At 40.9% G+C, this 22,786-nt stretch overlaps 1 protein-coding gene across 1 annotated transcript; it reads right to left on the bottom strand.

Annotated features, from left to right (window-relative positions):
* Positions 1–766: 766 nt before the first annotated feature.
* ZRANB2 (zinc finger RANBP2-type containing 2) lies at positions 767–14,245 on the bottom strand. The gene is made up of 10 exons (XM_068953523.1): positions 14,056–14,245; positions 13,596–13,648; positions 13,376–13,484; positions 11,194–11,276; positions 8,829–8,905; positions 8,121–8,258; positions 7,557–7,729; positions 5,121–5,207; positions 3,154–3,318; positions 767–2,629 (listed from the first exon to the last, which is right to left on the bottom strand). Exons 1-10 carry the CDS (start codon positions 14,109–14,111, stop codon positions 2,566–2,568), a joined length of 1,005 nt encoding a protein of 334 aa, XP_068809624.1. The 5' UTR covers positions 14,112–14,245; the 3' UTR covers positions 767–2,565.
* Between the last annotated feature and the right edge of the window lie 8,541 nt (positions 14,246–22,786).

Below are 22,786 nucleotides of genomic sequence, written 5' to 3' on the forward strand. Positions count from 1 at the left end.
GAAAGTGTTTAATTTTTCATTGGAAAGCACATAAGCTAAACTTAACCTAATCAAAACTCTTCCTTCTCGGCCATATAGATTTCACAGATTTTGATGTAGCTGCTCAGAAATACCTGTTTAATTCTATAGGCATCAATTTATTTTTCCCTAAAGGGAAATATTTCCCAAGGTGAAATTTAAAACGTGTCCTAGGCTGCTAGAGGTGAGTGTCGTTCCTCCCCGCTCCCGTCTCCCCCTCCAAAAAACACCCCAGAAAAACCACAAACACCTGAACACCTTTATACTACCTAATCTTAATTTATCTTTGTGTTTTATCAGCGGTGGACTGTGCTCCAATCTGACACTCCATTTATTTGCTGATTCAGTAACTAAAAATAGGTATTGTGTGGTTTGTAACAGGCATGCAAGGATATATCACAGTTGCTCTGCCTTTTTATTTAGAAATCTAATAATGAAAAAATAAAAGGTTTGATATTGCTTCCTTTAAAAACTTTCTGAAAAGCAGATATGGAATATATACAGAAGGGAATAACCTGAAATTTTAAGAAAGCTCATATGAAACATGCTGCTGTTTAAATCGCAAAATATTTTCAATACTTAAGGAACTGAAACAATTTGAAAATTTGTGATACATACAGCCAGGTTATTGGACATACAGCCAGTCTTGCACTGCAGTAACAGAGGACAAAAAAAAACATCTAACTGTTAGTATAGGTTATTAAGAAAGATTTGCTTATGTTTCTAAGAGAAAGCACTCACTGCACCATTGACTCACAGGTTTTATTTACACTCGTCTACAGAATCATTTTGTCTTACATTTCATCTAAGCCAAATGAAACCATAATTTTCCCTTGTCTGTAGCCTACCATTTGCTAAATTTAAAAACTTCCATCTGTTAAGTACAGCAACAATTCTATTACAAAGCACAAGGAAAAAAAACAAAAGGTAACAACATAGCATCTATTAGGTCTGATTTTTACAATTTAGTAGGTGGACTTTAAAGAAGTCAGAGGCACAGTTACAAGACTAACCTGTTCTTGTGCAATCTACACATACTTAGCAAGGAAAATAGATATAAAAGAAAATACTAAAGAAATTGCAGGGTGTTTTTCTGCAAGATTATCAAAATATTTCTTCACCAAAACCACTTTGCTTATATACCAGTCCAAAGAAGTTTGTTTCTAAAATAAAAAAAAAAAAACCCACAAAACAACAAAACAAAAAAAAGCAGAAGGAAATTTTGCTCCGTTTGTTTTGTGCAGTTCATTTTACGAAAGCAGCTATCAAATAAGGGTTTGGAAATTTTACTACTGAAGTAACTGCAGATATATTGCTCTTTGCTTGCTTTAAAATAAGAGTTTTCCTTAACATACTTACCTTGTGATGGCACTGAAGATACTTAAACCTTTCTTAACCAAACGGAGCTCAAGAGTGACCAAGTTTTATTGTGATATTGCTATTAAAATTAAGTCCATAAAGCATTTTAAGCCATAAATTATACATGTTTGAGGAACAAGAATGATTGAAAAACACATTTAAGATGTCAGAACTTTCTACAGTTTATTTTTCGTTTTTAAAGAAAATTCAGAAACCTTGAAAATTTTGGTCAGCCTAAAATTAATTTTACAGATGGCCTGCAGAAATTTCACTTGATTCCAAGAAGCTAGTTCCATATTTCTCCACCTCAAGAACAGTTCCTAAGCGATCCCTTTATAAGGAAGGGTCACAAAATCCAGAATCCATGCATGTGAAAAAACTGTACCCAGTACCTCACTGTAGCAAGTACGCTTGGCTGACAGCAACAAATACAGTGAGGGGCACTGGCAGCTTTGAGATCTGAGCAATAGAGAGGCTAGTGCCCCACGACTTGAAAGTCCTCACACTGAAGGAACAAAGTCTAAATCACTCTCTACAGAATCATATGATGGACTGGATATTTAACAGCTATTCTGCACTAAACCTGGCTAAAAAGAAAAAAGGGGGCATTCAGCTATATTTTTACTTCAACACAGGAAAAAAAAAAAATTAAGCTTCAAAACTTACTACTGTAATCCTATGGGTTGTATTAGCCCTACAGCTACACTAATCTTTTCTGGTCCCATAAGAGGTACCGTTAAAGCAGCTCAGAGGTACCATAAGAGGTACCCATTAAAGCAGCTCAGGAGTTAGATGCTGAAAGTTCAAGGGTTCCTCCCATATCCTCAGACATTTTTTGAATTGCCACATGAAGAGTAGAGTCGTATTAGAACAACAGATCCAACCCATGTCTGCTCATACATAAGAGAGCCAGGAATAGAGTAACTGAGTCTTTAAAAATAATAAAAAACCCCCTTACTCAAACAATAAAACTTCACACCCCCTCTGGGGAGTTTATGGCTTAAAATGCTACCTCACTTTTTGTTTTGTGAATGAACAAAGCTGCAGTTTTCCAGAAAGCAAGGACAGACATGCACCTCTACTAGCAGATTCAGCACTTCTGACCAAGTAAGACACCAACTTCTTAAAAATATGTCTCATGCACTGACTGGATTTTTTTTTTTTTTTCCAAATGTGAGCTTTAATACATTATTTCTTTTTAGAACTTGTACGGGAACCAGAATGGGAAGATCCAGATGACGATCTGCGGCGTCTGTAAGATATAAATGGAGAAAGCATGCAAAGACATAAGTTGAAATTAATTTTAGCATCCACCTTGAGTAGTCTGTATCCTATAATAGCTGGAAGCCAAGTATATTTAATAGGGGCCTTATTATAAGAGTAATTTTAAACCACTTTAAGCTCATGAATGTGAATTTAATACTAAAATTGTATAGTAAATTTAATAGTGAAAGTAGAATACAATTTCTAAGTGCAATATTGCTTATGACAATAAATCAATGATATACATGTTAAAGCTTTCACACGCTGCAAGAGTAGTGACCAGGTCTTTCTACGGAACATGCTCCTAACAGGAGGAAGTTTCATTAAAAAAAGAAAGTGATTACAGAGGTTTTAAAAGGAAGTAATAGAGTAGGGAAAGTGAGACAACTACTTCTAATATCAGAATAACTGATCAGGCTCAATTTTTTTTCCCTAGTGAATCTCAGTCCTTCAGAAAAAAAAAAAAAATCACATATTTAAATACACCCATTCTTATTCTACATAAACCCAAACCTTTCGGGTGACCGTGATCTCGATCGTCTTTTTTTGTGATCACCAGATGAAGAAGATCTAGAACGACTTCGCTTCCTGCTTCTCTCAGGGGAAGATGATGAACGAGAGCTTGAGTAAGATCTTTTTCTTGGGGTTGAAGACCCCCTGTAGGACCTGGAGCTGGATCTTTATTGATTAAGAAATAAATCAGATTTAATTCTGGTATAATACAGAAAGAACAAATAAAGAACAAAGAGACATTTTCATTAACACCTGCTACTCTATTTACATCAGTGTTCTTTGAAAGACGTTTGTGGATGTTTTAATACTTACTCCTTAGTTAACTGCCAAAAAAGACTTCTACTGGTTTGGTAGCTCTCTTAATAAATTTTGCTAAATAGTATTTCTCAACATACAGACCAGCAATGGTTTGGAAACCCCTTTCCAGCATTCTCCATAATTAGGCATTCTGATAACAAGCTATGGGAGACTGGGGCAGGACACAGCCTATGTAAGGATCTTCCTCAGTAATCCAATTCACAAAGCACAAAGGTTTGAGAATGACAGATGTAATACTAATTTAACAGTGTTTCACTCTGAATTAAAGGATATTTCACATTGGAACTTTACTCATAAACGTAGTCTTTATCTTGACTAGACTTGGAAAAGCCCTCAGAACATATATTTACAAATATCAAAGTAAATTTGGGTAAGTAGTAAGACTTTCCAAAACCAAAATAGTAAAAACAAACAAACAAAGCAAAAAGCAAAAAGCAAAAAACCCACTTTTGAAATACAGTCATTTTGGCATTTACAACAGATGAACCACTTTCACTTACAGCACTCAAAAATCACTTTTGTTATCTGAGGGAAAAAAATAGCTTTGGGAGGTTTTAATAATAAGGTAATAGAGCTAGAAAGTCCTAAACTCTAATTCCACAATTATGTAAAAGCACTTAACAGTGCTTTTTTCCAGTAAGCTGGCAAAACATTTTGAAAAACACAAGTGCATGTTGTTGGTCAAACATCTTCAGGGTTCTTGTTGTAAATAATAAAGCACTTTCCTATTTCAAACAAGCTAATACACTGAGGACCCTTGGTGGACGCCGTGTGGCACAAGCAAATAACCCAAGACATCTGACAAGTCATTTCAGAATCTAGAGGGGGCACATGCACAATTTTCTCTTCCGGAAAGCATGGACTCTCCTCGCACTGATCCGCGCCTCATCATCCACAGAATGCTTTTGCCACCAACGAGCGGTAGCACTATTTCTGGTTGGTTTTCTTTCACAACTTAAATTTCTTTTCCTTATTTTACAGTTTAAGGTTCTCTACGTGCATGGGAAAGGAACGGGATCTTCATTCCATTTTGCAAAAGAAAAGTTCTGCCACCAGGATGCCTGCGTAAGGACACCTCAAGGAATTTATACGGTTTTGTTAGTCTTTCCTGTACAGTTCAGCAACTGCTATACAGAAAACATCAGCTAACTCAAACTCCTGTGCACGTCCCACATGATTAACTGTCCCAACACTTTCAAACATTTTTTCCCCACGTTTATACAGATAACTGCAGCACTATCTAGTGGAAGTTAAGTATGTTCTCACTAAACACAATAAAACCAGAAGTATGGCGTATTTTCTAATGTTCTTCCACATCAAATAGCCAAAGTGGAAACAGTAAAAACAGAGCAAAAATTACTGAAGCAAGTAAACATGCATTCAGATTCTTCTTCCTTCAAAGTGAAGATCTGTGGAGTCCACTCGTCTAGCTTTAGATCAGACTTAAACTCTTCAAATCAAACCTCGCATTCTCAAGAAATACATTAGTAGTGGTAACAATCTCGTGCAGAGACCCCAGGAATTCTGACTTCCAAGATAAAAATGAGTTAATGTTTTTTGATCAGCATAATTTTACGATGAAATAAACAAGCGGTTGGTTCTTCTGCCCTTTTTTCCTCTCTGCAAGGAGAGAATGCTACCTCATTCACCTTGATTTCGACCCCCGAGATCTAGAATGTTCTCTGGAGCTGGAACGAGATCTTGATCTGGAACTGGAAGAACTTCTTGAATGGGACCTGAAACAACAGGGAAGATTTTTTTTCCAATATCTGAACAGCTCTGGGATACACAAAGGTTGCTCTGAAACTAAATACAGAATTTTGCCTAATAAGAGTTTGAAACAATAGTCTTTATTCCTGGTAATTTCTGAAAAATGGTATTGTTTTTCTTTTTCTTGCGTTTAGCGGAATAACTACTAGCATCAGCAGTAAAGTCAACAGTTTCCTACGCATAAAGACATTTGGGCCTAGATTCACTAAACAAATGACAATTTCCCCCATTCCTTCAACTTCTCATTACACTTGAAAACAGAAACATAGGAAGAAGGTGCATTCAAAAATATATAAAGTCTGTTTTTATTGTTTCCTAAAAAAACGCAAAAAAAATCGAAGAGGTTTGCAGTTATTTGGCAAAATGAATCAAGCAACTGCATAGCCATTTACTATTTCCTGAAACCAATGCCTTTTCTTTTAATTTGTGCCTTAATCGGAAACCATCAGCTTCTTTGAAAACCAGATTAAGAGTATTAGGATTAGCTCAAATTTTCTCCAAGTCAGTTCTCAAACATCTTGTAAACTGTTTCAAGTTTTCGTAAAGATTTTCCTCTGCACTAAAAATTAAGGCGTTATAAAAAATTAAATACTTAATTCTTGGCTAAAATATGGACAGGTCTAACGCTACTTGTAAGTAGAGATAGAATCCTTTTCTAATTTTTCATGTCGATAGTGTTTCTTTAAGGCACAAACCATAAGAGATATATAAAAACGGTACTGGACTTTCAGTAACAATTGTAAAAAGTAGACATTACAATCAAATTCTAATAATCTTTTTGGGCAAAATAGTATATACATGCATTCAGTCTCCCAGTATATATTGTTACCAAGTACTTTTCATTTTACTCTGCAAAACAAAAGCAGTATGAATACATGCTTTCTAACTAGAAAATATATTTAAACCTTTTTAAAAAGGTTAGAAGTATCTCATAAATATGTCATAAAAGACACCCGATACTGTCAATGATTTATGTTACTAGAGGCATTTCAAAGAGTTCAAAGATTCCCTAATAAATTTCAGATAAATCAGAGAACTTTTTGCTTCACTGTTAAGATTTGTGAATGAATAAACAAGGTTATGGTCAGATGAAGTTCTTGTATTATCTTTGAACATCCCACCCCTAAATCTAAGAACGGCCCTCAACTACAGCCCATATTGGCTGCATAATGGCCACACAGAGGACAGCACAGCCACTTCCCCAAAGAGGCGACAGTATCTTCTTGCACACCTCGCTTTGTAAAAATTGCTGACAGCCAATCAGCTTAGTCACCAATATTCAAAGTGCTCCTTGAAACCACATGGCAAATACTAGCTAGTTTCAAGAAGGCATCCGAAGGAGCGGGGAGGCGGACAACAGCTATTCTCAAGAACATCATTTCTTATAGAAGAGGCAGCACGAAGAAAAGCATAATAGCAACGGGGAGAAAAACACAAAACAGAGTAGCTGACGTCTGGTTAGTATGAAGGAAGCCGGGCAGTGATCTGAGCGGTTAGAGCAGAGAGGTGCAGTTACACAGCTAGGAAGATGAGAAGAAACTTGAACTTGACGTATGTGAACTTTCTGTGTAACACCATATGCTAGTACTAATTTGAAGTGTTAAACCTATTAATTAATATCATCCTTATATGAGCTGTGGGGCAGCTAGAGAGCTGCAACTTGCTTTATAGAATTTGATTATGAAACATATATTGAATTGTTCATGTATTACTGAATTTAATAGCATCTGATCTCTTAAATCTACCCATCGGATTTTTTTTGTGGCCCCATGACCAATATAAACCTTTCCTGTGATTCTGGCAGTACTGCCACTGTGCTTGAAGTCTTGCCTCTTCCCATCAAATTAAGTTCAAGTTCCTTGTCTTTATTTCCATTCAGTCCTTTCACTGAATCTGTCCACACTGCATCACTGCCCTCTTCTGCTGCTTCCTCCCACTTTGACAATTCTCCTGCTTCTCCATTCAACAGCTCTATTCAGTATTACTCAAAAAGTGCATCCATTTAATGACATAGGGCCAACAAGCCTAAAAATAAGTTTGAAAGCAATAGTTTTTATTTTTTTAAACTTATTTCAAGCATTCAATTGAAACATCAACTTAATTTACTAAAACAAGCAGCAAGACATATGAAGCCTTCCTATTGAGGATCCCAGGAGGCCAGGACAGAACCTTATCTACCTGTGTAAATTCTGTACATAAAATTGTTATCATTATTAAACTAAAACTGTAAGGTAATCAAGAAAAAAAAAAAAGTAAATAAAGAAGTTAGATACTGACATTTTGCCTGGCGTTACCCTTGACCTGTACCCGTTTACCTGGACCTAGACCTTGAGCTTGAATGGGAGGATGAGCGTGATGAAGATCGTGAGTGGGAAGATCGAGACTTAGAACGACTGCGTCTATTGGATTTCTTTTTCTTATTAGTGTCCTCTTCTTCACTAGCATCAAGATTATATTTTGAAAGGTCAGCATCATCTTCATCCTCATCCTGAAACATGCAGATACAAGGCACTTCAAAAAAGATGAAAAAACTCTGAAAAATTTCAGTTTTATAACTAAAAATGAAGTCCGTGATTTTAAAAGACTGTGAATAAAGTTCAAGAATGCTGCCATCTATAGGTTAACCATACAGAAAGGCTCCCATTAACGATGTCAACAGGCTGGATTCAGATCCCACGTAAGCTTTTAACTTCTCATGCTACAGAGTTCAGATGCACACACTTTCCAGAAGCACCAGGTACCATTATCCTCTTAGCTATTCCTCCACACTGCTGTACGGGCAGCTGAGAACACTGCCCAAACTTGAGCTACTACTATGAAACTACACTATAGTAACTGTTAAAAACAGGTGCTAGCAAAAACAAAACAACACACAGTACCTCATCCAATTTATATTTGGAAAGATCTTCATCCTCATCCTCCTCATCTTCCCCTTCAGATTCTTTATCTTCTACTTCCTTCAAGATAGATGCAGGACCAACCGGCTTCCCTCTATACTTTTTCTTTTTGCGACCAAACTGAGAAATTTTATTCCATTAGAATATCATTTATCAAAACTCATTTCCAAGTGTACTTTTTGATAAGACTTCTATGAGAAAATATATAGTAAAATCAATTTTAAAAAAGGTATAACTCAAAGGGGAAGAGAAGTAACATGAAACATCAATGAGCAACAAGAGACTTTTAAACAGATACTTATTTTAGAACTAAACTAGTACCTACACAGATTAATGGGAATCTAAATGTAACAAAACTGTATTACACATTTGCGTCTATCTGATATCTTTTTATAAAACAACGCTGAACATCTCGCTGAAAACATGCAATGCCCTGAACCCAATTCCTCAAACAGTTTAACGAATGCAGCTTGTACCAGTTTAATTTGAACTGATTCTTGGCTTTTACCCCCACAAAAACATAGCTGCATTCACTTTCAATTTCCAAACTGTTTTGCCCTTGAGCATTTGACACAGAGATGCATCACAAGATACTTTTCCCCAACAGGAAACCAAATGCAAACATATGTACCCTAAACACAAATCACACAATACGTGTCTCTCCAAAGTAATACGTGTACCTAATCTTACCTCATCATACTCCCCATCTGATTCTTCACGTTCTATATATTCAACATTCTCTCGTTCATTAAATCCTCCTCCATATCCTTTAAAAAGTGGTAAAATAAGACAATCTCTTGGGCTGCACCGAATTCAGCTACATTAAGCACAAACTTTAGAATAAGCTTTCAGAGTCTCTGGAAGCCTTCAGTGGATAAATATACATGCCATAAGAACGTAACATGATCTCAAGAGGAGCGCGAGCTGTTCCCACACATGTTTATTAAAAATAGTTCCTCAGGAACCTAATTGAGAAAATGGATTAAATCGCATAAATGACACAGACCACAATGGAATTCAAAGGACTGAGGTGGGGGGGTCAGATTATTTGCTGAGCAACCAGGTTCACAGAAGAGCTGTGCTGGGACTGCAACGCCTGACGATCTTGCCCGTGGGGTAGATGAACCCACCCAAGAACGTCTCCACCGGGCTAGACCAAGGCTACTGTCCTCGCTGCCAACATCCTGTCTCTGACAGTGGCCAGCAGCAAACACTCAGGACAGTGGTGAATGAAAAGCAAGGTGAAGGCAGCGCTTGCTGACTACTCCCGCAGCTGCTGCCACCAAAGCATCTCTGCCACAGCCAGGTCCCGCGTGTGTGCTGCCTCCCGCGTAGCTTCTGGGCATGCCAGCCCGCTCCCACATTGCGGTTATTCCTCTGTGGTATAAAGCTGAACATAGATCCTCAGGGAGCAACAGGAATAAAAAACCTCCTGTAGCTGCATTAAATTGCACTCGTGCCAAGGTTTGCCTTAAGAATCAAGAAATGGAAACTTACTTTTCGGGACATCTCTCTCATCCCCATTTAGATAGTTAAAAAAAGATACAGTCTAGACTAAAATAAAAATCAACATTAGTTTCACCTATTGGTTAATTATGGTTTGCGTGATGAACTCAAAGGGAGGAAAAAAGAATGAAAGGGTAGACATGTCACCTGGAATATGTTTTTGCTTAAAACAGTTTTTGATTCACAATTTAAGTCACACAGAACTCAAACGTAAAATCATGAAATTTAATTAAAAATGTATTTTATTTGGTGGCTAGTAACAAAAACGAAGTAACATCGCCTCCCTCTCATCAATGCGTTCCAAAGCCATCTACGAAAGGCATTCGTTCACTGGCCATATCAATTTGTGTGTTTGTATGTAAACACAGAAATTAAGAGAGTCCTCCTTCTATAGTGATGGGACCATTTCCAAAAGTCAATTCTAAAATAAAGTTCTTGCCACCTGTTCCTTGTCTTGAAGTCATAACTGATATTTTCACATAAAACTAGTACAGATAAATACCATGGCACAAAATAGGGTGATTGCTGGAGTAGTCACTTGCAGCACAAAGAGCTAAGCTTTCAAAAAGAGGTCTTTTCTGTAAAACTATGAAAAAAGCAAAATCACAAAACTATTGCCCTCCATAGCCCTGAACACTGGGAGCTGTTCCCTTCTACCAGGCAGGAAGGCACAGAAGGGGAGTAGGGGAATGCACCCCCCCTCCCTCCCCCCCAAAGAGCTCCAGACCCTTAGAACAGAAACCCAGTATGCATTTGGGGAAATGTGGGCTTTCTTTCTACTCCTTTTCATAATGCAAGTAGAGAACTCTAACTTGCTCTTCTGAATTTCAGCTAACTTTAACGCACAGCATGTGTGTGCAACATACTACGCATCCCAAACGTGACCACAAGTTTGCTCTGAAGGACACCAGAACTTCAAAGAAATTAAGAAACAAGCTTTTTTTCTTTTGAGGAAGAAGCTGTGTGCTCTTCTCCATTACTCTGTTTTTTATGCATTAGTGCATATGCTCTAAGCATTAAATTCACTGACTAATCCCATTTTCGGTGGTAACAGTATAAAAACAGTTACGATCCCATTTTAAGTCTGTCCTCCACTGTAGTTGTTCCTGAGCTTCACTGTTAATGCAGAAGGAACTTCAAATGCATCAAAGTATGACCAAACCATAAGCCTCATGAAGAAACTCAGTCTAATCTGTACAGGCTTCTAACACTGTTCTTCTGACTGTTGATTCCTCTGTAGATGGGCACTACCTATATCACAGGTCTAGGAATTTAAAGAAGTACTGCATTACTCCTTTAAACCTCCTAGTCACAAAATTAGGCACAGAGGCGGTTTACGCTGAATGTTCTTTGACCTTCCAGATGAAACCACTTTAGATGCTACTAAAGTAATAATGTCTAAGAACTTACAAATTTATTTACATATGAAAGATTATTCAGCTTTGCTAGCCCTGCTATGAAAACAGATTCCTTTAATTAAGTTATATTGTGATTTATAAAAAGAAGTTTCTTACAGTAATTGAGTATTTTAAAATCATACACATCTTACCTGTCCTTTCCTCCAGTTTAGCATACTTAGGAGTATTACACATATTACATTCTGATCTTCTGGCCCAGTTCACATTACCACATCTTCAAAGGGGAAAAAGAACAAAACATAAAGAAAAAGCATTTTGTTTCAAATTAAAAGGTTTGAGTGTTGAGGTCACAGCTCAGAAAAATCATAAAAATGTATTTGCCAACATTAGCAGTGATTTGCAGTCACGAACGCATAACAATTACTTCTAACACTTAATTCTAACAATCCCGTAGACACAAAGTACTGCAAAAGGTCTGTGCGTATTCTGCAAGCACAGAGATGACAGGAATGGGACCACACTGGAAAAATCAAGGAAAAAGAAGTAAAATTAACACACAAATGGAAGACTGAGCGACATGTGTTAAAGTATAACTGAAGTTATATTTTACCTGAAGTTAATAGTGAAGAGACACTTAATAAAAACAGATTCTGAAATGGCTATGAACTCCACGAAGGCAAAGTAGTCACCAGCAACAATCTTATCCATAAAGGATAAGGTGCACCTCTACTGTTACCAGATCTCCTTTCCAGAAGGTGAGAGAGAGAAGGGAAAAGAGGGGGGAAGCAATTCCATTGCCACAACGAATAAAAAAGCTAGATCTGAAATGATCCAGTCCAGTGAACTGCTGCTGTTTTAGAAAAAGGGGAGCGCCCCCCCAAAAAACCACCCACTTGGAGATAGCTGCTACCTCTTCCCATTAATGCTATGTTCCCTCTTTTGCCTGTTGTTTTTTCCCCCCTTCTCGTCAAACCCTGACCTCCACACTGCTACAGATGTCTGTCTGACAAATTGGACTGTGGACCTGATTCAGGCTGGAACTTACTTTTCCTCCTATGACCAGAAAAAACAAACAGCATGTTTCAGCAGCAGTGCTCACATCAAGCTCTCATGGAGCTATTGTGTAAGACAGAGCACCTCGGTCTAACATTTACTGAAAGATGAATTCCTGGTTACTCTTCACTAATGGCATTCACAGTTCAGAGGAATTAATGAACAGGTTAATACGGAAACGATGCTTTTGAGCAGGCACTGTCGTCTGCTGATGCGCACCTAGTTACACCATTCTGTTACTGCACTTCTACCTCCCAGTGTCCTAAAATACCAATTATACTTTTTCTGTCCCAAAAAACTGATCTTCAGGATGCTGTCCGACGCCAAATAGGAGAGGCAGCGGCCCACGAGACACAGTTTAGCCATGAACTTCAATACACACAACAACCCTGACGCGTGCCACCAAGCAGGTTCCTTCTGAGTCGAAGGTACCACGGTGCTGTCCAGGAAAACTGTTTGTCTCACGCTGCAGACCGCTGCTGGCGGAAAACCACCACACTGCACAAAGCTAAGCTGTGACAAAAGGCCAACTGTGGGTCATCCCTGTTACCTGGCTCACGTACACAGGATGTGTCATGCTCCCTCTCTTTTAGAGAGGAAGCTAATTGCATATTTCAAGACTGCCAAATGGATGGAAGCACGTAGCCCTCACGAATGTCATTACAATCTGCCGCAGCTGAAAGTGCAAGGCTTTTGCTTACTACTGCCACATCGTTGTATTGAGTTGACATTTTGTTTGGTTGCAGCAATGGCAAGTCAGAGAAAAAAAAAAGCCAAGTTTCACTGCTCAGAGAGCTTAGCCGATTAGCAAAAACTGAAATCCTTAAAATTGCTCCAAAAAAATTGAAAGCTCCTTTCAAAAAATTAAAGTATTTAATTAAAAGATAGTATTTTTTCTAATTTAGATCTTAATACTCATAACTGGTGGCTTGGATAAACATCAGAGAATTTAGCTAGGTGATAAGTTTTATTCTATAAATATTTAAAAGAATAGTAAAAATAATCATAAACATAAGATTACCGCAATGAAGGTGTTACTCCCATGTATGCACTGAGAAGTGTCTTGGCTTATCAGAGAGAAACTTTTATCTTTCCAGTCTTCACTTTTTATCTCTTCCCAATCAGCTAAATAACTGCTGTCCACCAAACAAAAACTAATCCTATTCTTACGGTAAAGCACATTACTAACGGCATAACTAGAGATTTTGGTTGCTCTCTTCTAGTCAGCATGAATAAATTTATGTTGACAATCCTAAACATCCTCTTACAGATGAGTTGTGCCAGTCCAAAAGAACACTGTATTTTTTTAAAAGGGCATACGTTTTACACTGCCAGTCATTAGCACTGAAGAGACCCCGACTCTTTTCAGCAAGCGTCTTTCCTATTTCAGTCCCTCCAGCTTTCATCATTTTGGCTTCTGTTGTTTTTTCTGGAAAAGAAAAAAAAATACACTTTTCACGCATTCTCCTTAGATTTAATATTCTGTTTGGGAAAACAGAACCGGATGAGGAGAGGAAGAAACATAATTTAAAACAGTCACCTCTGCCACATCTGTTACAGCTAGTTCTTCTGGCAAAATTGACGTTTCCACACCTGAAAACAAAAATATATGCCAATGAAGAAGAGTTTGCTTGTTTAACAGAGAGAAAAGAATAAAGGAACTACTAACTAGCTTCTGGAAAACACACAGACCCCCTAAACGTAAGGAAAAGGGCTTCTGCCTTTGAACCAAACTCGTCCCAAAGGAGAGCGTGAAGTTTCTTAGGCCGTGCCTACACCTGAGGGGCGGGACACGCCACGAGCTGGGCCGGGAGCCGTGAAATCGCGTAGGGGAAGGCGAACCGCCGCCCGGCCCGGTTCGGTTCGGTTCGGCCCGGTTCGGTTCGGCCCGGTTCGGCCCGGTTCGGCTCGGCCCGGTCCTCCCGAGCCGCCCCGCCCCGCCCCGCTCCGCGCAGACGGCGGCCGCCCCGGCCCCTGGGGACGCCCGGGCCCCTCCTCACTTCTTGTCCGGGCAGATCCAGTCCCCGTCGCTCACGCGGAAATTCTTCGTCGACATCTCGGGCCGCCGCCAGCCGAGCGCGGCCCAGGCGAGGCGAAGCGGAGCGAGCGCCGCGGCCGCGCAGGAGGGGGAGGACCGGGGGCCTTGGCCGGCCGGGGCTGCCCGCCGCGCGCCTGCGCCCCGCTGCCGCCGCCAGCGTCGCGCCGCCGCCGGGCGGGCCCGGCCGGATCCGGCTCAGGCAGCGGCGCGGCCACCTCAGGGCGCGGGCAGAAGAGCGCCCCCAACGGCTTGGAGGGTCCAGGCAGGCGCTGGGGGGGAGGGGAGGGGGCGGGGCGGCGGCGCCTGCGCAGTGCGCTCCGCCGCGGGGGCGGGGCCCGCCGAGGGCCTGCGCCGCCTCTGCGCATGCGCCCGCGGCGGGCGGGGCCGGGCGGGGCCGGGCGGGGGGTGAAGGGGTGTTCCGCCGCCCTCGCCCCTTTCACTGCAGGGCTGACAGCGGCGGGGGGGGAGGGAGCGTCTGCGCCGGGCCCGAGCGCCTGAACATCGGTGTTAGCCGGGCTGGGCTGTGACCGTTTGTTTCCGGGCGGGCGGAAGGAGCTTGGTGTCCCGCGTGCGCCCGGCGCAGCTCCCCCGGCCGCTAGCCGGCGACATACACTGCAGGGGAATTAAACGCGGCCTCGCTCAGCGCCGGGGAGAAACGAGCGCGCGTGGCTGGGCGGCCGTCTTCTGCCTGATGGCGCTCACCGTTTCCCCTCAGGACGGGTAGAGGGTTTTGGGCAGGGACGAGACAGCACGTCGCTGCAGGCGTTCAGACGAGCCCGTTGTTTCAAAACAAACCGCGCTGGTGCGGGCAGCGAGCGAGCGTCACCCTTGATGGCTCGGCGAGGCGGCCGAGGGCCCCGGGCTCTGGACGGGCGCCCGCTTTCGCGTCCGCGCGCGGCTGGGCCGGCTCCGGCGAGCAGCCCGGCGTCGGCGGCGGAGGTGCAGGCGTGCCGCCGTCCAGCCGTGCCCACGCCGCGCCCGCGGCCCGCCGCCCACCCTGCACGCCTGCACCCGCTGTCGGCCTGCCTCTCGCCTGCGGCGCGCTGCTGCCTTCAGCCTCCTCGCCCGAGACCGTACCACGCCACCCGGACAGAGGCGGGAGGCGGTGCGGCGGGCGCTGACGAGGTGGTGAAAAGAGGCGTCTGGCAAAACACCGAACGGCATCAGCCACTGGTGACGGAGACAAGCAGCATAACGCGGCGCGTCCGCCAAGCAGGACAAACGCAACAGCCTCTGCCCGTGGCGAGCAAGGACAACTCTGTCGCCCGCCGCGGAGACGCGACAAAGCGACTGCCCAGCCCCGACTCCCTGGCTGCTGCTCTCCCCGTGCGAAAAGGAAAGAGGAGGACACGACATCTCCAGCACCGAGCCCGCTCCCGTGCAAACAAGGCTGCGTCCCAGGTGAGCACTCGTACCGCACACAGGTACGTTTTGGCACAGCTTTGCCACAGGGAGCGCCTGCAAGGCCGCAGATGACCCACGCTGTCCAGCTTTGGGCACAGTATTTCAAGGGAAGTGTTGACCAAAAGTCCAGAAGAAAGCAAAAATGATTAGAAAATGTGACCTACGAGGGAAAAATAAAGGAACTGTTTACGTAGGGAAGAGAAGATCTGAGGAGAGACATGATGCCTGTCTTCAAATCTATAAAATACTGCTGCAAAGAGGAAGAGAGAGATGCCTTTATTGCTGATTCCTCTGAGCCAGGGCAGGAAATAACAGGATTAAACTGAAACAGGGAGCTTTTGTTTAAATTTTGGGAAACAAATTCCAACTGTACAGATAGTTAAGTCTGGAAGGTATTTAGGAGAGCGCGCAACCTTCACCCTGACACTCTCCAGGGTGGGTGAGGCAGGCGCGTGTCAGCGGCAGTCGAGGACCACTGCGCTTCAGAGCGGGAAGAGGTGGACCTTCGCAAGGTCCTCCCAGCCCACGCTCTCTAAGTCCTGGTGCACCAGAACCGGTGCAGAGGGAAAAATGAAGAAACAACAAGAAAAAAGAATCCCCTGAAACAAAATCTTCTTTTTGATCCCAAAAACGTAAGGACCGTGAGTGAAGACAAAATTGTTCGGGATGCTCCGGAGCAACGTTTGGTCACTCGTTGATTTTATACGCCTCTCCTCCGCTGTTTGAATGAACTGGGACAGGCAAAGTAGCAGCTGGTAGGGGGGGAAATGAGATACAGAAACACAAATGTTCCCAGAGGGAATCACACAGATCTGTGGGTGGCAGTGACAAGGATAGGATGTTCTTTTCCAATTGAAGGCTGTGCAGGCTCAACAGAGGGTATAACCATGTGCCATGTTCCTTTTGATTCCTCCAGTCCTTTCCTTTCTTGTTTACATCGATCCTGCTCTTTCAGACCTCCTCTATCCCCTTTCATTTTTCTTTTTGGAGTAGTAATAATCTGGCAAGATCTGCTACCCCTAGGTTGACCAGAATTACCTTATTAAGCACACACAGCGTGGTTATTTATAGCAAATTTTACTTCCCTTGCTGTTTTTATTCCCTTTCCCTCACACGCTGTAACTACATCTTGTGGAAAAATCCTCTGGAATCTGGTTATGAGGCTGTTTTTTATCACTTTTAACTCCCCAATTCACGAGGCAAGATGACGGTGTTATTGCAATTTATTTCTAAAAATAGGAAATAGTATGAATGCCCTGGAAGAATGTGTTCTGAATGGGACATCTGGGTTAGTCTGCCACAGCAGACTCTGTACAAATTCCTAGTTATGAAATTGCCAAAATAATCAGAAAGGACTAATCCTGCATTTTATTCTAGCCAGAGGAGGTCCCAGGTGAAGGTCTGTGCTGGAATTTCAAAGTAGGTTTGTGAAAACTCTTCTTGCTTTTCTGTACTCCAAACTTTGAAGAACAAAGGGAGAAAATACCAGATAAAAAGGAAAGAGCGGCTGGGCAGCCGCTACCCAACTTTCTGATCATAACTACTAGTAAAATAGCAATAGGCCCTGTTGCGCTTCCGGAGCAGTTCCCTGGCAGCACTGTACTCTGGGGATGAGGTGTCGATTGTTCTCATCAGTTCCTGTATTTATGAAGATGAAACAGGCTAAAAACACTTAGGGCTTTTTTTTTTTTGGGGGGGGGGGTACACAGCCTATTTTAAGAGGTGATTCTTCAGGCAGGCAGCATAGTCTACTAAGAAACATTTTTCTCAAAATGACATACCTTCAAGGTACTGAATGATCAATCTAAGCTTAAAAGAGATGTCAGAGTCTTAGACGGCTCTACGATAGATGGAAACAAATCTTCTTTGGTCACTTTGTCAGCACAGATCTTTAGAACAAAGTAAATAAAAATAAGAGCTTGGAAAAAGCAAGGGAATACAGCTGCTGCCCAGACTGCCTGGAAAGATTCATTCTTGCCATGATAGGATGTTTTTGTCAATACAGTAGGTGGCACTTTAGTAACATACATTCTTCCAGGGATCATTATTACTGAAGATTAAAATGCCCGCTTTCCGTTATAGAATTCAGAGGACATTTTAAATATCGACTTATTGATGAATCTATTTGCAATAAAAAAAAATCACTGTCACCCTGCGTGATCTGCGCTGGAATGTGAATGCAAAATTAACTCACGCACGGTACAAAACATAAAGTGGGTAAAGTACATCAAAATCATGTACTGTGTGTCTTGATTCACCTGCTCCTATAAGCAGGTTTTTTCCACCATCACCTGCCTTTTCCCTGCAAAACAGATACTCCCCAGCTGCTCCTCTGTTTTTGTTTGGGTGAGGCTCTGGTTATGTCAGTAGAACAGACTACAGAGAGTAGCCAAAACCAGAAGTTAGCCCCTAGAAGTTAGTTCAGTCTCATGTACCTTCGGGAAAGCGCCTTCCACAAATAACAGGAGTTTCATTGGTAAAGTACATTGTCAGGGAAACAAAAAACATTAGGACCTACAGAATAAATTGATGTGTGATGGAAGGTTTCTTTCATCTGTAGCATTTTATTGCTCATTAAGAAATATTGTCCAAGGCAAGTACCTCAGAAGGAAAAAAGTGTCTGTTGACTTTAATAAGAATTAGATTGAATTTCAAGGTGCTTAGGAAAGACAGTGTTTTGAAATCTCAATTTGCTATTGAAATCATCATTTGTGATTTCTCTACAATATTCACAGAACTTGGCTCTGCAGAAACAACAAAAAAGGGACTCTCCATTTCCAAATACTGTGTAGGAACATTTTTCTTGGATTCTATCACAATACATTTTGACCTCAAACATCGGTTAAGAATTGATAATAGCCAAGCAGATGAGAAAAACATCGCCTATCACTTTAACATAATGAAACTGAACAACTGAGAATGAAAAATGTATAGAACACTTGGCTTAACAGTCTGTAGACAGCCATTTCATATCAACTGTTGAAAATCCGTTTTTCTGAAGAAAAACTAAATGGTACAAAGGCCAGCCAAGATCAAATCATTTAATTAAATGAAGGTTGCCTGCTTATTTACATCACAAATAAAAATTATTAATTTGAATCACTTGACCTTCAGGGAAATACGTCCATGGCATTCATTATTACTAACCATCTCCGCTGAAAAATTTTGGAACTAAGAAGATGTATCTGTGCTTCGTTTCTCTTTCATTCTGTTTTTCATGTTCCTTCCTGGTATGATGTTTGCATTGCGTACTCCTTATTAAGTTCTTCGGGGCACGTGGTTAGTTTTTTAAGCATCAATGTAAAGCACTTAATGCATTGTTGATGCTTTGCACGACATAATAATAATAATAATTTCAATCCGTGAGTTAAAAGAGTGTAATGTGCTTCCATCAGGTGAAATCAAACTATTATGAGAATCTATTCATGTTGGTGTAATTGAACATACATTAAATTATACTGGGAAATAATGTTTGACTGTCTGTCTGTTTTTTAAAGAGCGTCACGACTTGACAGATACTTGCTTCAGTGTCTTGCTTCAGAAGTACTGAAGAATGCAGTTCCAGTGTTAAAATGTGCAAATGCTGTAAAGCATTCGAGACACTCAGTGGTTTACGATTTACTTTGGAATGTAAGGACTGTTCTGCTGGAAAGCAGTTTTAGAATGTAAAAGTTGGTCTTGCAAAGTCTGTTTCGGTTTTCAAGAGTGACATGCATTTCGTTACAGAATTTTTCAAGCAAATCATGGGTACTCACATGTCCCTCAAGCTGACATGGTTTTGGACCAAAAATTTTCTTCCATGTGTGATCTTTACAGAGGGTTAGACATTGCCTGTCATTTAATAATTAAAGAATAATTCAAGCCTGCTAAGAATGCATAAAAGGATAAAATAAATGCTATAAATAATAGTTTAAATATCTTTGTTTTAATGAGAGTAGAGTCAGCAAATAATCACTAAATCACATAAATGTGGGACTAAAAGTGACTTCAAGGGGGTCCATTGCCCTTTGCTCTGAGATATAATCAAGTAAACTTAGACCACTCGTGACAGCTGCGGGCTTGACCCAAAACTAGAGATCCAACATCCATCCTCCGTAATCCGTTCAGGTCTTTACACTCCTTTATAGCCAAACAACAAGTAACAATTAGAAATATTTTTGACCTAAACCTTCCTTCCTGCAGATTAAGCAGCTAACTGTTTGTCTTTGCATCACTCAGTATAAAAATGGCCTGATTACTGTTCTCTTCCATTAACATCCTTTTATATGTGTGAAGGGACTGTTCCTCTTTTCTGTACTCAGAATAAACACTTATTTTTAAAACGTTCCCCTTGGCCTTTTTTTTCTGGATCTTCAGTCATTTTTGTTGCTCATCTCTGGGCTTTATTGCTTATCTCCCAACAACTGACTCACATGCTTTATTGGATAACAAACTGTAGTTCAGGACTGTGCTGAACCCAGTGCATTTTTACTCCAAAACAATAACATTACATTCTCTAACTGAGCTTCACTATTGTTTTGACTGACAACAGCCTTTCCTGCAATCAGAATTGCGATATGGATGCATTTTCTCCAGCAAATTTTACCTGTCAGACAGCTGTCTTAGCTCTAGCACTCCTCAGAAATAAATAAGGACTCATGATACACTTGAGTGTATCCTTTTGACAGGAAAATCCAAACATATATTTGCTCACAATTGAGTTGATATTTGCAATACAGATTAGGATTTTCTCTGGTTTAGTTTTTAAACTTAACCTCCGGAACAGATGTACAATAAAGTAACATCTCACCTTATCATTTAGGAGAAGTGACCTATGCAGCCAAGCTGTATTTCCAGATATGGGAAAGAGTATAGTTAAAAGTTAGTTATAGTTAAAAGTGACACAGCCAAAGAACAGGAGCTGCCCTGACATTGCATCTCCAAAGCATGAGAGGAATTACTTTTAAAAGCAGCAATTGCGTTTAAACATTCTGTGGTTAGCTAGATCTGACAAGTAGATGTTGTAGCTGACATAATTCAGGTATATAGAGTTTTTTAAGAGCAAGTAAAATAAATGTTCTTTAAATTTAATATTCTTTACATTTAAAATTGGTATAATTTTTCAATTTTTTTTTTAAAGGAACCAGTTTGAGAAACCATCAGGAATATCCATTAGTGAGGACCCAGTTTTGCATGATAGCCGCAAGATCTTGCCTTGCAGCAGTGGAAGACTGGGAAGGGAAACTTCAGAGGCCTCTGAGGTTGAGAAAGAAGCACAGCTGGATTTAACAGTTTGGCTGTTATCTGCTGTGCTAGTTTCTACTGTATTAGGTACCCAGCTTCAGCTCTAAGCACGTGTATTCTTGCCTCTCTGGTTAACATGGTAGTATCTTCACAGACTGAACACTGGCACAGAAACGTGCCAGTGAACTGCCACAGAAACGATTGTTGGGGAAATGTACGTATTTTTCATTTTGGGCTGCTTATGGAGAGATTTAAAGAGCAGCTGTCATGATGGAGAGTGCCCATGGGCAATGTTCTTCACCGATCCATCTTGTGTCTGCTCTAAAAGAATATATTCGTTACTGACTTACGGTAAGCGCTAATCACAGAAGCTAGACATTACTGACGAGGACTGTATCGTCTTACAAAAAGAACTGGTGTCTGCTTCAGTGGACTGATAGATGTGGTTTGAAATTTAATAGCACAACCTCATGCGCTTACTGTCTGCTGGTAAGGATTTTAGCAATGAAAGAAAGACCTCTCAACTACAGATAACAAAAGAGAAGAAAAGAACCAGAGCAAGGGCATAAGACAACTTGAAAAAAGCAGGTGCAATTCTAGGTGGAGCATTTTTAGGACAGATGGAAAAGCACTGTAGAAAGCACTCATTTGGACTGCAGTATTTTGCCCACAGTTAACAAAGATGAATATAAATTGGAAAAGGTACAGTGAAGGCCAATTAGTTGATTAGGAAAATTGAATACTGATGTTATAAATGGAGATTAAAAGTACTTGGCTTGCCTTACCCTGGCCAAATACAGGTTGAGAGATGATAATTCTTTATTAATACATGCGATAATTCTTTATTAATACATTCAGAGATGGTAGATATAAAGGAAGGGTAAGAATTCTTTGAGTTAGAAGATAAATGACAAGATCAAATGGTTATGAACTGATCAGGAATATATTTGGATAGGAATTAGAAAAAAGGAATTTAAAGGAATTTAGCCATCGAGGAAATAAAGATCTGTAATGGTTTTCCAAATAAACTTGTGGGAAGAACGATTCTAAACTATTTAGGATGGAGCTTGGTAAACTTACGGAAAGGGCTATTTGATTAAACAGAGGACTTACTGGAGATGGGAAACTATATCTGTGATACGAGAGCTTCTGAGTATCACATGCATCTACAGAACCTGAAAGGTGACTAGATCATGGTTTTCACTACATGCTACTACATTAGCACTATGCTCAGGGTTTCCCTTAGTTACCTGTGAGGTCAGGAAATATTTTTTTCCTTCCTGGCATGAGGCTTCAAGGCTGTTGCTTCTCTCAGCTTTCTGTGAAGAACTAACTGATAATGAGATCTGGAGTGAGGAGGAAATTTGTTGCTGGGCTAGAATAGCAGGGACCTTTGGTTTTAGAGGGTTCCTTTGCTTTCTTTCACATGGTGATGTAGCATTGTACTTCCTAGGATCTTTGGGATTTTAACAAGTTCTCTCTACATTTGCAGGGACCTGGAATCTTGGGGATGCCTGATCTTTCCTGATCTCTTCCCCAGACTTACTGGGGTTGCAGCTTTTGGCCTTTTACAACGGGTTTTGGTCCGTCATAGTGTGTCGGTAAGTGTTTTTTGGCCATGCTTGTCCCGGCATGTGGACTTTTTGTTTACCTGTCAAAACCAGACATCTATTCCTTTGTTACTTTGTAATTTACTTGTGTTTCTTGTAACTAGAGGAGACATATTGTATTCTACCCTATGTTTTTATGTTTTTGATCAGTTGCAAACCCTGAATTTCAGTGACTTTGTATTTCATAACACATATTTTGCATATTTGCATATTAATTTAGAGTAATTAGGAAATCTTTAGTCTCTGCACCTGAGGCTACACCACAGAATTCATACTGCCATACTTCCCCTCTGCTTTCAAAAGGACATATACTGTGTAAAAGCAATAGCTTCTATTATGTGAGTAGGTTACAGCAGCCCCGTGAAACTGGTCTACAGTTGCCAGGGGCTTGATTTCTCTCACTTACTCTTTTGTTTCCTTTGTCTTTCTTCTGACCCACTTTTGCATCTTTCAGGA

Source organism: Struthio camelus, chromosome 8 (genome assembly GCF_040807025.1).
Source record: "Struthio camelus isolate bStrCam1 chromosome 8, bStrCam1.hap1, whole genome shotgun sequence".
Taxonomy (NCBI): domain Eukaryota; kingdom Metazoa; phylum Chordata; class Aves; order Struthioniformes; family Struthionidae; genus Struthio; species Struthio camelus.

What these genes read in the sequence shown, in the direction of transcription:
- ZRANB2 (XM_068953523.1), bottom strand. Translation starts at nt 14,111, where the DNA reads ATGTCGACGAAGAATTTCCGCGTGAGCGACGGGGACTGGATCTGCCCG. An exon ending in CTGTAACAGATGTGGCAGAG is followed by an intron (nt 13,485 to 13,595) that starts GTGACTGTTTTA and finishes TTTCTTTTCCAG; the next exon opens with AAAAAACAACAGAAGCCAAA. An exon ending in CAGATGGGGAGTATGATGAG is followed by an intron (nt 8,259 to 8,828) that starts GTAAGATTAGGT and finishes AAAATTTCTCAG; the next exon opens with TTTGGTCGCAAAAAGAAAAA.